The sequence below is a fragment of the Rattus norvegicus genome, chromosome 2 (genome assembly GCF_021556685.1).
Source record: "Rattus norvegicus strain SHRSP/BbbUtx chromosome 2, alternate assembly SHRSP_T2T, whole genome shotgun sequence".
NCBI lineage: Eukaryota > Metazoa > Chordata > Mammalia > Rodentia > Muridae > Rattus > Rattus norvegicus.
In genome coordinates this window covers 94,030,746-94,046,642 of record NC_141535.1, presented here as the reverse complement: position 1 = coordinate 94,046,642, position 15,897 = coordinate 94,030,746, and the positions used below count along the sequence as shown (strand labels likewise).

The 15,897-nt window shown below is 40.9% G+C and overlaps 1 protein-coding gene across 2 annotated transcripts in view; it reads right to left on the bottom strand.

Moving 5' to 3' along the window:
* Mrps28 (mitochondrial ribosomal protein S28) overlaps positions 1-15,897 on the bottom strand; it is a 130,611-nt gene that overhangs the window by 112,627 nt on the left and 2,087 nt on the right. The window contains exon 3 of one of the 2 annotated variants that reach the window (XM_087634371.1): positions 13,418-15,867. The exons of the other annotated variant lie outside the window; for it this stretch is intronic. Within the exon in view, the coding sequence (XP_087490497.1) occupies positions 15,773-15,867 (95 nt within the window). The 3' untranslated portion in view covers positions 13,418-15,772. Of the gene's footprint in view, positions 1-13,417; positions 15,868-15,897 lie in introns of those variants that run through there. 2 annotated transcript variants of the gene reach the window in all.

The following is a 15,897-nucleotide window of genomic DNA, read 5'->3' as shown; positions in this document are numbered from 1 at the left end:
AACTCCCAGTTTCATGAGAAGTCTTGGCTTGAATCTCCAGTAAGTATCATGACTCAGCCTCCAAACTTGAACCAATTTCCAGACTTTCCATCTCTTACATGAAGAGGAGCTCATTCTAAGGCCCTGCCTCTGGAACACAGGAGACTCTGTATGGGAAGAAGATATCTAAAAGGAAAAGTAGGAAAGGAGGAAATGAGAGGGGGTATTGGGGTGGGGAAAAGGAAAAAAGGGTGTTTCCTGTTGTATGTGGATTAATATGTGTGTATACACACACACACACACACAGAGAGAGAGAGAGAGAGAAAGAGAGAGAGAGAGAGAGAGAGAGAGAGAGAGAGAGAGAGAGAGAGAAAGATAATATGAAAGTAGAAGGGAGAGGAAGAGAGCAGCAGGGAGGGTCTAGAACACAGAGGTAAGAGGTGTTAGGTCAAACAGGAACACAGATTTGTATGAAATGTCATGGGGAAACCATTATTGTGTACCCTAACTATACAATCAAGCCTCTTCCTCAGGTTCTCTAAAGGAGCTATGGGTATGACCAGGGTGACTGCCCATAAGTAAGAGAAAATCGACTTTTCTGAGATTACCTGAGCTGGTATTAATTCCTACACAGACAGACTGCCCCAGTCACAACAGAAGCTGTTGGAGAGCACGAGCTCAGTGGTGTTTTCACTCAGTACTCTGCCATGATCCACTCTGGCTATCTTCTCACTCCGGAATGTACAACTGAAGAGATACACTGGTAACTGGCAAAATCTCCACACTGGTTCAGATTTGTGAACATGAGACGATGATGATATGGAAAACCAGCAGAAGACACTAAAACAGTGTTTCTCAAACTGTGGGTCATGGCCCCTTTGGCAAATCTCTACCTCCAAAAGTATTTACATTATGATTCATAACAGTATCAAACTTGCAGTTATGAAGTAACAACAAAAATAATGTTATGGTTGGGAAACACTACAACATGAGGAACTGTATTAAAGGGTCGCAGCATTAGGAAGGCTGAGAACCGCTGCACTCGAATGTCTATACTAACCAAGTAAACTAAAGGCAGCTCTGTATTCCCTGCAAGGATTGTAGCCACTGCTGCCACCACAGAGGACTCAGTAGATCCATGGGTAGAGAACCCTACCTCATTCTCATTCAGATTATCTACATGGTCCTGTAGAAAACAAATGAGTCTTAGAGTATGACAATTTATTATCAGAAACTTAGTGATGACTCCAACTACAGCTACTGTCTAGATGTAATTTCAAGGCTGGAGCAAATCAAGTATTCCTGGCATTGATCTGACGAGAGCTTCCTTTTAACCCAACCTCATAGTAAGAGCACAGATAACCAGTCCGGTGGGCACCACTCAAGCTCCTTTGCCCCTTCAAATGGATTCAAAGCCCTAGTGGCCAAGGCAGCCAGGATGCACTCCCACCTTAGCACTGGGGCTATGCCAACAAGCCCCAGACCATCGTTCACCTGCAAGACTTATCAAGGCGGCAGGTGCCCATATACTGTTTATTTGTTTACTTGAGATAGGATCTCAGGTAGCCCAAACTAGCCTTAAACTCACTTTATAGCCCAGGATGGCTCCAAATTCCTGGTTTTGCTGCCTTTTCCTCCTAAGTAGTGTTGGAATTACAGGTGTATTATCACTACACACACACACACACACACACACACACACACACACTCATTCACTCACCACATATCTGTGTGTATGTGAAATGTGTGTGGTGTATGAGTTGTGTATACAGGTGCACAAACCCACATGAACACTTCTGGATATCAGAAGAAGAGGAAACTGTCTTTCTCTCTCACTCTTCCATTGTTTCCTGGAGAAAAAGTCAGTTACCAAACCTAGAATTCACGGTCCTTCAGCTAGACTGGCTGATCAGCAAGTTCCTGTGATCCTCCCAGCTTTGCCCACCTCAGCACTGGGACACAAGCATGCACAACTATGTCCTGCCTTTTATGTGGGGATCGGCTTGCACAACCAGAGCTCTTACCCAGTGCGCTATCTCCCCAGCCCTAAGCCCCTATACTTCAGTGAGAAGGAGGTTAGGTAGCAACTCAGGAATACTGACTTCTATTTATCTACGGAGACAAGGTTACAGTCCCTACTAAATGATGAAGCCATCAACCAAGAGCAGAGAGCAACATTAAGTTACCTATACAGTACCTATGCCTGCCACCTGCTGGAAGGCCAACGAGGCACTATTCTGTACAGAGAAAAAAGGACAATAACAGTATGTAGCTGGGAATGACACATATATATAATGAATATAGACTTACTAAGCAATATTCTATGGTTAAAAAAAAGTGTACCTGGTAAACTTTTAGTCATTAACTAGTTTAAAAAATAAACATAGAGATTGTTTCCAATATTAAAAATAAAACTGGGCTGGAGAGATGCATCTTCCAAAAGATTTGGGTTCAATTCCCAGTACGTACACCCATCTGTAACCCCAGGAGAACTCAACTCTATTTGAGTGGCCAGAGTTCAGGCAGTTGGTGGAGCTGCAGACTCCTCAAGACAACATGCCAACAGTGACGCACTACCCATGCTACCAACAGTGAGGTCCACGATCTTTAAAACAGAAGGCAAAACCCAAACTGAATCAGTTCCCAAAGGCTACGCATCAGGCTCTGCTCAAATCTGCTTAGTTTCTTTTATTCCCTTTTACTTAACGCTAATTTTTTAAAAAGTTAAAGGCTATAATCATATTCTGAAGCTAATATGAACAAAAAATGAAATTTTAATGTAACACTTAGAAGTTAAAAACCAAAGACATTAAAAGAAGGTAGCAAGAAGGCAAAATAAATTGTAGGTTTTGTGGTTGGCTTAGTGTCTCAGTCTACCCATTAGAAGCCTTGCCTGGTTTCAGAAGATGGCTATGTATTGCCCAATACTAGGAGTCTTCCCTAGGGTCACTGTCATAGATCCCTGGGAGTTTCTACTGCAATAGGTTTCTACCCCACTCTCCAAACTCTACTCTCCCAACCCCCTTGCTTCCAGCTGTCTTTCCCACTACTTTATTCCGAGACTCCCCAGACCCCTCATCAGGAGGAATTTGTATTTAATGCAATACTTCCAGAAGGATTCTCCTCGGGTAAGGGTTAGTTCTAGTAACTTTGGAGTCTGTTGTCTTGTGCAACATGGTCTCCCCAGAGGATGTTATGTGATGTCACACCATTGTATAACTGAGGTACAAAATGGAAATGCCTCAGAAATTGCATACTCCCACTTTGTGGAAAAATATGCAAAACTTCTTTAGAAAACTTGCTCATGGGGCTGGGGATTTAGCTCAGTGGTAGAGCGCTTACCTAGGAAGCGCAAGGCCCTGGGTTCGGTCCCCAGCTCCGAAAAAAAAGAACCAAAAAAAAAAAAAAAAGAAAAAGAAAACTTGCTCATTATCATAAATCACAGAACGTAAGGATCTGGAAGCCAACTTCGATGTTCTAGAACTTTCTCTACTCTGTATCTGTCTCTTGACTGCCTGCACTCCTGAAATGATCAGTGAGCTGTCTTTGATTTTGTTGGACTTGTTTGAAGGCTAATCCAGGAAATACCAGATAGAATGTAGCATTCTCTAGAATTTATTTAGGGATACTGGGAGAGAGTTCTGTCTCCATTACAGTTGCTAAGCTGATGTATGTGAATGTGAAACCTACTTTATAGAAAGAAGTTATGCACAGATTGTAAGAGCTGATAGTGGAAATCGAAAGAGAGGGGGGGAGGGAGAGGGAGGGAGGGAGAGGGAGGGAGGGAGAAGAGAGCAGGAAGGGGAAGGAGAAAGGAAGATTTTGAATATAGCACTTGAATTTTTCGATTTAGTTTTGTGTAAGTCATGTTTGTCCATTGGAAGTTCTAGTCACATGAACCAAGTTAGAGAATTTTCTTTTGGTTTAAAGTTAGTTGCACAGGATTCTGTAATTTGGGGCCACAAATTCTCATTAATTTTACAATGGCATTTTGTACTGGCTGCACTGGGAAGGTTTGAGGACTCAGGGCTCAGTAGCCTACGAGGCAGGAATGGTCCTTAGAGGTAACTCTGTGATCAGAGGAATATACATATTGTAAATCTGTCCTGAAACATGAATACATATGTAACATACACTTACATGTTACTGATTTTTAAATAAAATTGCAGACATTAAAAAAAAAGAAGATAGCAAGATTTCTGAGCAAAATATAGGCGTTAATAAAGAACTACAATTAGAGAAACTAATTCTGAGCTGAAAACCAGAAATGGACATAATTAAATCAGGTCATATGATCGACCTTCAAATACACCATATGGTAACTATCCTTCCTTTATGGAAATGGACTGTTTTTAAGCATATTTTAAGTGCTGATAAAAGCCTGCTCTCCTGAGAAGTCTAACTACTTCAATTTACTCTTTCATTGTCTTTTGACAACTTTCTCTAATGTAGAAATAAATGTTTCAGAAAAATTTTATTACTAACTCTTAGTAACTTTCAGAATTCTACAATTTAAAGAAAAGAAGCTGGCATAAAATCAGAACTATTTTTCAACATCCCTTTATAAACTTAATAATTTTTACAGTATCACTGATTTGTCATGTGTTCAACGGAAAATTGGGAATAGAAAAAGCTGGAAAGATAAGAATGAAACACATAATTTTGCTATTATATTTATTTAGTAGACTTAAAACATATAAAATAAATCATTTCTTCCTTTATATTGAAACAAACCCTTTGGTATTCTGAAAAATCTCAATGACCAATTTAAATGTTTTATTATGGGGTAGAGAGATTGCTCAGGGGTAAAGAGCACTTGCTGTTCTTGTGGTGGACCCAGGTTCCATTCCCAGCATCCACACCAGACAGACACAATCATACAGGCAAGACCAACCAAGTTCTGGAAAATTCACTGGTTGTTTGGTTTGGTTTGGTTTGGTTTGGTTGGTTGGTTTGGTTGTTTGTTTGTTTTGTTGTTGTTTTTTGTTTTGTTTTGTTTTGTTTTTTTGAGACTTGGTCTCTCTACAAAGTCCTAGCTATACTGGAACTCACTGAGTAGACTACACTGGCCTTGAATTCACAGAGCGCACTGGGATTAAAGGTGTGTGCCACCACACCTAGCTAAGTATTTTTAAATTAAAATAGAAAGAATGAATGAAAGAAAGAAAGAAATTTTAACAAGAAAGTAAAAATATTTAAAATTTGCCTGAAATCCATCTTAGATATTTTGAAAATATATAAAACTACAAAGTGCCCTATAACGTCAGTATTCTCAGAAATCTAAAGTAGAGAGTGGTCTACTACACAAACCATCTTTTGAATGGACTGAAGAGGGAGAAAGGGCAGGACACCCTCTGCTGACAGGAGCAGTAGTAATAGCCACAGAACAGGAAAGCCATTCTTTGCTCAACACTGCCACCTGTGGGCAGTTAACGTGGTTATAAACTTATTCTATACAGCCACACTGTCTAAGGTGACATAGAGACATTTAGATTCAGGAAGAAAAGGCTGGGATCTCACTCAGATATAGCAACAATTTAGCACTGGCAAGGTTTGATGCCCTAACGCACAAAGGAAAAGAAAGACAGAAAAATATTTGTACAAAAATATCTTCAGCAGATATTACCAATCCTTTTATATAACAGAATGAGCTGTGTTGATCACAATAGTGAATGATATTTGGTCCTTATACTCAAAATAAGCAAAAGCACCAACAACTGAAAAACATATCAGCATCAAAGCTGGAAAGAGATGTGGCCACAGGAACACACGAGTCTTTTAAATCCAAACTCCCTTTACCTAGTAACTTCCATGAAATTAGGCCAAATAATTATGTGGATCAATTCTGACTGCTTAGCATATGAAAATGCAACAATGAAACCCATTATTTATAAGATTAATCTATGCTAAAAAGTTAGTGTGCACCACTTGAAATTTCATTACTACATATACATATTTTCTAATCCAATTTTTGCATAATCATTCAACCATCACTATTCACTATTCCTCTCACTCTCACTCTTCTTCCTCACTCTCACTCTTCCTTCCGCTCTTCCTCTCTTCTCTCTCTCTCTCTCTCTCTCTCTCTCTCTCTCTCTCTCTCTCTCTCTCTACCTCTCCTGGCTTGACACGATAACCTCTGTGTGTGTGTTTCTTTCATCCCGTAGGCTTTCGCCCGATTCTCGGTACCAGGTCGGTGCTGGCGCCGACAAATGGAGGTCCCACCGAGATCGGAGAAGAAAGGGGGTACCACCTACGGGACGTCCCTGGAGCCCGGCCGGCATAGGAGGAGAAGGGACGGATTGGACGTAAGATGGGTCAGGAAAGGCCTGGATGATTTGGGCTAGCCTGAGTAAAACTTGTCATAAAAAAGGGACAAGGTAACGGTAAAGTGTTTTTGCATATGTGTTCTGTTAGAGTTATATTTTAGTCTTTGGACCCTAACTAGAGATAGTTTACACCCTAGACATGAGGGAGAACGGGTTTGGGAAAAAGTCCTCCCGAACTCTCCGCAGATGCTTTGGAGAAAGAGAAAAACCTTTTCAGAGCTCTCCTAGGAACAGAGGGAAAGCAGGAGACGTCCTGCCTCTCTGCTGGCTCCTATTGGAGAAATGCTTATTTCTGGTTCTGGGTTCCATAGGTAGGATATGTGGGTCCCCTCGGTGGGACACCATCTAGTTTTTTCCTTCTATGTCTATTGTCTGTCCTTGGTGCACCAAGCTGTCCATGTCTGTCAGTTTATGTCTGTGGTTTTTGTTTCTCGTTGTTTAAATGTTTTATGTTTCGTGTTCAAAAGAAAAAAATGGTAAAAACTTTATCTGTCAATCGTTCACATCTTGATTTGGTTTTAACTCATTTCAAAAAGGAACAAATGAATAAAAAGCAGTTTCAATCGGCCTTTAGAGCCCTGCACCTGTAGCTAGGAGCATAGGTCAGCTGGAGAAGCTGCCCGGGGATGAGCAGCTACATGAGCTGATCTTAAAGGCACCAACAGCTCCTCAGCTTCTATGTTAAGGGAGCGGATGGTTGTTTCTTTTAGAAAAATCCCTGACTTATTATTTGACTTAGCAGGTGACAAGATGCTTCTCTTAATATTACAGCTAGAAAAAGTAAAAATGGTGCTTGGTCTAAATATTAAAGAAAGGTGTAGCTACTTCAATTTTGTTTCTGATTGGTTTTAAATGTATAAATATGCTCTACATGCCTTGGTTATGGACTATTGGCTTTTACGTTATTGGATATGGTTAAAAAGGTATAATATTGGTAACAGAAAGTTGACATAAAGCTGGTAATTTAGATGGAGTCATTCTAGACAACATGTGGCATGAGCCAACCTAGGGAAACAGGTCTAAACTGAGATAATATTTTTATGGAATTCGTACTCTAGAAACCAGGCTTCTAAAAGATTTTAGGACAATGTCTCTTTGTTGAGGTATTGGAGACTGCACCATCCTGCGTTCATATGTAGGAATTGGCAGTCAAACTTTGTAGCATGAAGGATAGACTCGATGTTTTGGAGACTGGATTTTGGAGACTAGATTGTTAGAGGTTAAGTTTTGCTTTCCATAGTTGTGGTTTGCCCTGAAGTTATCTGTATTTTAATGCTAATTCCACTGCCCCAAGGACAGCTGCCTAGTCACTACTCAGAACTCAGGCGACCTTGTGGTTGTGCTCTGGTGTTACAAGGAGAACGTAAGGATTGTGCTTAAGGATTGCCAGTGGTGCATTGACTAACTCAAACTTATTTATAATTGAGAAAAAAAATCAAACAGGTAGAGATTGTTACAAGATTTAAGAAGGATTGATGAGGTTTTAGAACTTGGGAGAGCATTACAGCTTGTTTGCTTATCCAACTGCCATTTCAAGATAGATTTAGAGGATTGTTTTTATGCAGTTTGTTTACATCCTGGCAATTGTGAGTTTTTATTTTGTGAGCTTGCTTATAATTTTAGAGAGCCCATGAAGTGATATCATTAAAAATTTTTACAAAAGAGTGGCTAATAGCCTTATGTAATTTTGTTGCTTCTTCATTGTAAGAAGTTAGAACTTAAATCTTTCAATGTATATGGAAATTTTTACTACAAACCTTTGCTCTCAAAATGAGCTTTAATATTTGGGGAGTAGCTGTTACACTACTCCAGAAAAGAATATTTGAAGCTAATTTTAAGCTTCTAAGGATGTGTTAATTGGCTAAGTACCTCACCCTACCAGAGGACTTAGGTCTTTGTTATGCACATTGGAGATAAAGCTTCAGCTGTGTTAGTACAGAGTTGTGGACTAGAGTCATGGAAGTATTTTAAATAGAAACCTGGTAAAACATATCTTATTCCAAACAACAATTAATTGGTTATTACTAAATACTGATATTTGGCCTATTACATATACAAATTTTTCAGACAAAATTGATAATTTTACTCTCTACATGCTTTTGTACTTCCTACATATTTGTGCGTACAACCCATAGGAAATGCGCTTACTGTATTTATAAGTGGTTTATCTAATAAAAAGGCTACAGGTATGATTGGATCACTTGTTTATTCTCTTGAGTTTCCCCTGCTTCAACACAGACTATTAAATTACGTGCTGTAGCCACTGTTTTTAAATGTTAAAAATCAAGCTTTCACTTCATATACTGATAGTCATTGTGTGGTTTGTGGTTTACAATTGATTTCTATTACTTAATGCTTTATTGGAGACAGGTTTTCTACTTAAAATCAGTGAGTGATTTCAGTGTAAATTGTCTGATAACTCACTGTCCTTTCAGTGCTCTGGCTCAGACAACTAAACAAAACCATAGACCCAGCTCTTTAAAAATGGTAATGGAGTTGATAACACACCCTCACGAAAAGAGGAAGACTCCTTTTGCTTACTTTCAATGCCCAGCCTCACCCTGCCAACTCAGGGATTTCTAAATAAGGCTAAATCTGGACCTTGTTTACAAGATTTGACATTTCTAATTAATGCTTATGTTTAGGTAAATAAAGTTTGTGAGGTGCTAGAGAAATGGCTTAGTGGTTAAGAGCACTAAATACTGTTCCTTTATAGGACATTTAAAAACTCAAACTGGATTGCCTGGGCTCCTTAACAAGGGAGGACAATAATACCAGGCAGATTATAGGCCTTACATAAGAACAATTAGTCAAAAAATCTCATTCTTTATATATCCAAAACAATAATGCTGGAGACAATAATTTGGTATAAAGTCAATTTATAAATACAAGTGCTCAGTGTCCTCAATTTAATCCTCGAGGACTTATCTTAATAAATAATATTTTAACAATATCTTTATAAATAAAAAGGGGGAGTTATCCCTGTACGCTAAATAATGCTCCTTTTATTTCAATTTTAAAAATTTGGATGCCAAAGTTTATGGCACCCTACAACTAGGCATACTTCTGCCTAGGTGAAATAGAGAGATCCACTTATTGACATGTTCCTGTCCAGATATTTTATATGGGGAAGAGGGAATGTTTGTGTTTTTTCTACAGGATGCTGCAGGAATGTGCCAGCTGCCTGAGTGTCTGGTGAGACATGCTGATCCTGGGAGCATGAAGATTCAGCTCTCGTGGTTCGGGTCCCTGGAGTCATTCCTCTGCCCTGAGAGGAAGATGGAGGATTCCCCCTCATCTTTTGTCATCACAGAAATTCTGGCATTGCTGCAGTCATTGTGTCCTGTCCCATCACGGCCCGCGCGCTGACCCTCTGTGCACTGCTGCTTGCTGGAAGCTGCTGTGGACTGGGGAACTCTGCCCTGGTTTTGCAGATCTCAGACATGGTTCCATTGCCTGCTGATTGTTCGGGAGAAGAATGACCGATCCTGAACTGTCCTGGGAAAGACCTTGGCATTTTCGCTGCTATTGTAGCAGCCATTTCTGCTGCAGCCATTGTGTCTGCAGTGTCTGGAGTTACCCTCCCCCAATCTATTGTTAGGCAAGCACAGTGGGTGAACTTTCTGGAGTAGTTACTAACAATTGGAAATTCTAAATTTCATTATAGGAGTGGCTTGACCACGGCTCTTGGTGGCAACAGCTGAGGAGGACCAAATGAGGTGCCCACTACTTATCGGGAGTGGCTCTGTCTGGTGCAGCCCTATGCTGTGGATCAGTGTTCATACTATGGTTGGTTTACAAACTCAGATCTCAACAGTAACGTGATAAGGCCGTTATCACTCAAGCACTTGTGGCCATTGTACAAAGGGCCTCACCTAGAATTTGGTTATCTTGTTCAGGATTTACTCTGTACCTGAGTTCCCTGCTCCTGCACCCCATGGATCTGTGGGTCCATTGCACTGGGAGGAGAGGGATACTCTCTGTATCTGAGTTCTCTGCTCTTGCACCCCATGGACCTGTGGGTCCATTTGCACTGGGATTGAGACTCAGTGTTCCTTTGATCAGCCCTTGCACATCGCTGAGGTTTCCTCATTGCACGCGATAGGGTGATCATTTCTGCTATAAAATTATATAATTATAAGGGTGAGATGTAGAGGGCCGCAATAACATGCGCGACCACTAGATGGCGCTGGCTTCCACTGCGCCCCACGTGGAAGGCCAAGTCAGTCAAGATGGCGCCAGCCTTCGCTGCGCCAGCTGGCCCCCCTTTCAGGTAGTTAACTGTGCGCATGTGCAAGAGTGCCTTCCTGCCAGGTCTTTGCCCATTCCGGGGCGTGCCTGATGAGATCATGAGTAAGCAACCAATCAGGTGTGGATGCGTGCTCGAGGGTTAAATAGGCGCGCCTGGCCGGCGCACAGGGCTTCTCCATGAGCTAGGAATAAAGTATCACTCATAGCAAGAATTTCTATGTCTCGAGTGCTTCTTGCCGGCGGAAAGTCGCGCGTGGGACAAACCTAAGTTTTATTACAATTTAAATCAACATATATTCCTACTCACACACACATATGGCATTCTGCAGTGGGACAAAAAGGACGAGTGAAACCTAGCCTGGCTTTCCAAGAGTCATAACTACAAAGTAAGACAAAATGGGCTCAGAAATGACTTCATGACACTACAGAGTGGTCAGCATACCATAAAGGCAGTGGAGAAGCAAAGCCCAGGCCATTCAAAGGTGTTTCATATGGCTGGTAGGATCACAAAGGCCATATGATCACAAGGGTGAGTCTCTACGTGAACTGGCACATGGGAAATCCATCTCGGGGAAGAGCACGGGAACCAGCTCATTTAGGAAGCAGCAATGTTCATCTTCAAACAAAATCAAGCATAAGCCATCTTACAAATGAACTCTTACATAAACCCCAATATGTGTACTAAATGTAATTTTTGTGACTACAACTATATCTTATAGCTCATTTATCAAGTAAAAAATAAAACATCAGCAATTTTGACTTAAAGTCGGGGATAAGGAGTCACAATCCCAGTCCCCACTCCTAAAGTTTGGTTCAGTCACCCAGCATCAGGGAACTGCACTGGTGGGCTGAGGATCCAGGTCAGCAGCAGGCATCACACAGGCCTGAGTGAGGCCCTGAGCTCCACCCCAGCAGTGCAGAGCAGTGAGAGCAAATGCACATGGATGAAAAGGGATGAGGCAGTAGGAAGACCACAGCTGGGAGGTCGTCTGGATAGGCAGAGCAGAACTGTCATGTGAGCTCTGTGAGGCTTTCTCCCAAAGGACACCCTCTGTACCTGCTTTCATAAGCACAAAGCTACAAACACCCACTGTAGCATCATCTTTATCAGGGAAACATGACAGCAACAACCCGAACATTTAGAAGGCAGGCCTTTTCTAGTTAAATAAATTATGTCTTGGCCATAATATAAACATGAGCAGAATTGTTAATACTGTGTATACACTGAACATATGAATAAGGAAACGATAAGGAAAATACTCCAAGTTATACTTAGGTAAATATAGCAATTATTAGTGGCAACTAAACTACACTGTTTACTGGCAGGGGCTATTTTCAAGTACTTTAAATAATGAATTATTAAACCCTGCAATAATCTCATGACTCAGCTTTCTTTTATAACAAAAGGAAAAAGAGAAAACAGATATGCAGTAGTTTTTCAAAGAAACACAGCTAGAAGAGGCTAGAAGAGAATAGGGCATTAAGAACAGTAGCTATTCTTCAAATTAAGTGGGTTCAATTCCTAGCACCTACATAGCGGCACACAACCGTCCACACTCCAGTCCCAGAGAACCCAATACCATCATCTGGTCTCCTTAGGCACCACATGAACATGCAAACATACACATAAAAATATTTTTAAAATTTTAAAATATACCTAGTAAACAAGGCAAAACCAAGAATTTAGGCCAAGACTTTCTGAAAGCAAGGAGTATATTCTTTTACAGTGATGTAACTGCAAACTATATCTATAACCAACTGTGTTTTTAACGATATATGATATTATGTATATAGTTTATATTTGTGTGTATGTCTGTATACACAAATTCATACATAAAATTCAAGAGGCATACATTTAAAAACTCTTTTCCATCCTTGAAAATGATTTTTATTTCACATAATACCTTCCTGTGCTTTTTAAATCAATGTTACTTTTATACTTTGTAAATAAACTCTTTCAAAAGCCTGATCGGGGTTGGGGATTTAGCTCAGTGGTAGAGCACTTGCCTAGCAAAAGCCTGATCACACAGTACTTATTCATTTTCTAATTTCAGGGTACTCTTCAATTAATTAAACCCATAAACTCCAAAAAGTGACGTGACTTTACTCACAAACTAAATCCCTGTCAATTCCTAACAACCATTTGCACTCCTCACCACAAATATAAAAAAGGAATATAGCAAAACTTCCAGCGAATACTAAATTTAAAACTAGTGGGGTATTTTGAGCTTCCTAGCTACTCTCACATCATTTTTGTTCAATTACTATTATGGACAAGCACATTTAACTAACAGCCCAACCTATCCTATTTGTGTAACTGGTTTGTGACAACTCAAGTCCCTGTGTGACTGTGTACTACTTATCTGTACATCCAGTGGTAAACTTGATACTTAGTCTCCACTATCAACCCAACTAGACCATGGAGTCATGGAAGAGACACATCTCCCATATGTGAGGGTGCTTCCAGAGAGACTCACAGGAGAAAGCCTTACCCTGAATATGTGTGGCACTACCCCACTCCCTTTCAGAAGGAAAGGGGGAAATGAGAAGGAGAGCTGACAATGTCACTCATCTCCCTCTGCTTTCTGGTTCCAGGCACATGTAACCAGCTGCTTCCAGTCCCTGATGCCCAGACAGGCCCTCACTGACAATTGTGCTATACCCACAAACCATGGATAGAAAGAAATCCTTTCTTCCTTACACTGCTTGTTGTCAGGTACTTGGTCACAGCACGGAGGAAAGCAAGTAAATAAGACAGCAAATATTTACCAAATACCTATCATGGACTGCACAATGTGCTCAATACTGAGATCAAACCAGAACAAGAGAGAAAAAGACCCTCTTAAAAGCTCATTATATTGGAGGGAAGCCATGAAAACCTTTATTCTAAAGTATACTTACGTGATACAAACTACCATATGAAAATTACCAGTGCTTGTAAGTTAAGGTTAGACACATGCATGATATCTTTGTTGTTTTGGGTTTTCTATTTCTCCGGTGAAAAACTTGATTTTACTGTCTCACTGAATTGTACACTTCAGCCTGTAGCCATGGCATAGACATACTTATCTGGGGAGTAGGGAGCATGCCACAAGGGATATGGGGAGGTCAGAGAACAGTTTTCAGGAATCAATTCTCCCCAGGTCAGCAGGCTTAGCAACACGTGCCCTCTACCAGGTGACTCTTTAAAAGATCATTTACATGTTTTCATTATAACACAAACCCAGTCATGACGAGCAACACATGAGAGGTAGGAGAATCACAAATGTGAGGCCAGTCTCACTTGATACTGGGGACCCTGTCTCAGAAAAAAAAAGAAAGAAGGAAAGAAGGAAAGAAGGAAAGAAGGAAAGAAGGAAAGAAAGAAAGAAAGAAAGAAAGAAAGAAAGAAAGAAAGAAAGAAGAAGGAAAAAAAGAAAGAAAGAAAGAAAGAAAGAAAGGAAAGGAAGAAAGGAAGAAAGGAAGAAAGGAGAGAAAGAAAGAAAGAATTAAAGAAACAGCTGTTGCTATGCTATACATCCGAGCACAAGTCCGAGGCTGTGGGTTTAATCCGCAGCACGAGAAGACTCCCCGGGGACTGTGCAGTGCAGCTTTACGGCACTTACAATGAGACTGAGATGGTGCCATCCCATATGGGTCTTCCTCCACCTCCATAGTCCCTGCTATCCATAACCTCAACCGGAGCGTGTATTTGACACATGATAAACCCCGTGGTTAAATAAGCTTCTCACTAATAAAGCACTGACACTCCACTTAAAGACAATTCTGAAAGTATCACTGAAAGCCACCTACCTAATTCTGTGTCATCAGAGGGCCCAGCATTACAATGACTCAACTGCAGTGCCCATCTAGTTGCTGTGAAGCAGAGACCGTCCAAAGCAGAGATTACAGCCCAGCCTCCTGATGCCCTCCTCCCCAAGGCACTGACTACAACTAAACCAGGATTCCCAAGAACTATCAACAAGGAATTTCACAACCATGCAGTGTGAGCTGGTCAGAGCAAAGGAAGTGTCCTGGGACTCCAGGACACACCTTGCTCTGCTGAGAAAACAGAACACCCTGGTCAGAACAGTATTCAGAAGCAAAGGGAAACACACTCACTTTTTCATATCTAAGATCTTTCCCTCATTCAACTGATGCTACTGACTATGTGAAACCCACAGACAGGATTAAGATTTCCAATAAGCTGTCTTTAAAATAGGGAGGTTATTCTGGCTTACCTGGGTGGTCCTAATTAATCCCAACAGAACTCAAAATAAAAAGAGGGGAGCAGATGCGAGGTCATCAGAGGAAGTGAGCCTGAGGACTCAGTTATCACTGTCGGCTCTGAAGAGGGTAGAAGTGGCTCCTGAGTGAAGAACACTGTGTCCCCACAACAGGGAGCACTGGAGGAAAGGGAGGAAAGGAACTCCCCAAAACTTAAGGAATGGAAACTTTTCAGTATCCCGTCGTTTAGACCAGTGAGACGGACACTGTTAGAGTTCCTATTGTGCAGCCACAATGGAAATCATAGTGTGGCAGTCACTCGGGAGATGGGAACCCATCTACCTCAAGACCCAGCTACATCACTCTTAAGCATATCCATTATCCAAGGACTTGTTCAACCATGTTTGTTGCTACTCTATTCATAATAGCAGAAATTAGATGTCCTTCAACAGAAGAATGAATAAAGAAAATGTGATACATTTACACAATAGGGTACTACTCAGCTGTTTAAAACAAAAAACAAAAAACAAAACAAAAAAAAAAAACCTGCAAGTAACTGGATGGAACTAGGAAAATCATCCTAGCTGAGTACCCCAAAGCCAGAGAGAGAAATACGGTATGTATTTGCTGATAAGGGGGTATCAGATGTTAAGTCAATGATAACTAAGCAACGATCTGTAGAACACAGAGGTTAGGCATAGAGTAAAGGACCAGAGGGGACAGAGAGGTCTACCTAGGAAAGGGAAATGGAAGAGATGGCCATAGATGGATGGGTGGGACACAGGAGGATTGAGTAGGGAGCAGGAGAAAAGAAGAGGCCAAGGGAGGGAATCTAGGAAGAGAGAGCTAAAATTAAGGGTCATTTGAGAGGTAATATGAGAATCTAGTATATCAGAAGCTTCCTAAAACATACACATATATGAAAAGGTGACCTAATTGAAACTGACTTATAATGAGGGAGACAGAGTCCCAACTGGCTATGTCTTGTCACAAAATGAAGCTTCCAGTCACAGGATGATGTTACATCCATGAGAATCCTCAAGCAACGTAAGCTGATGCCAAGACCGTAGGCTGCTCTCCACAAACTGACAGCAAGGCCGCACTGTTGAAGACAACACATAACAACTTATTG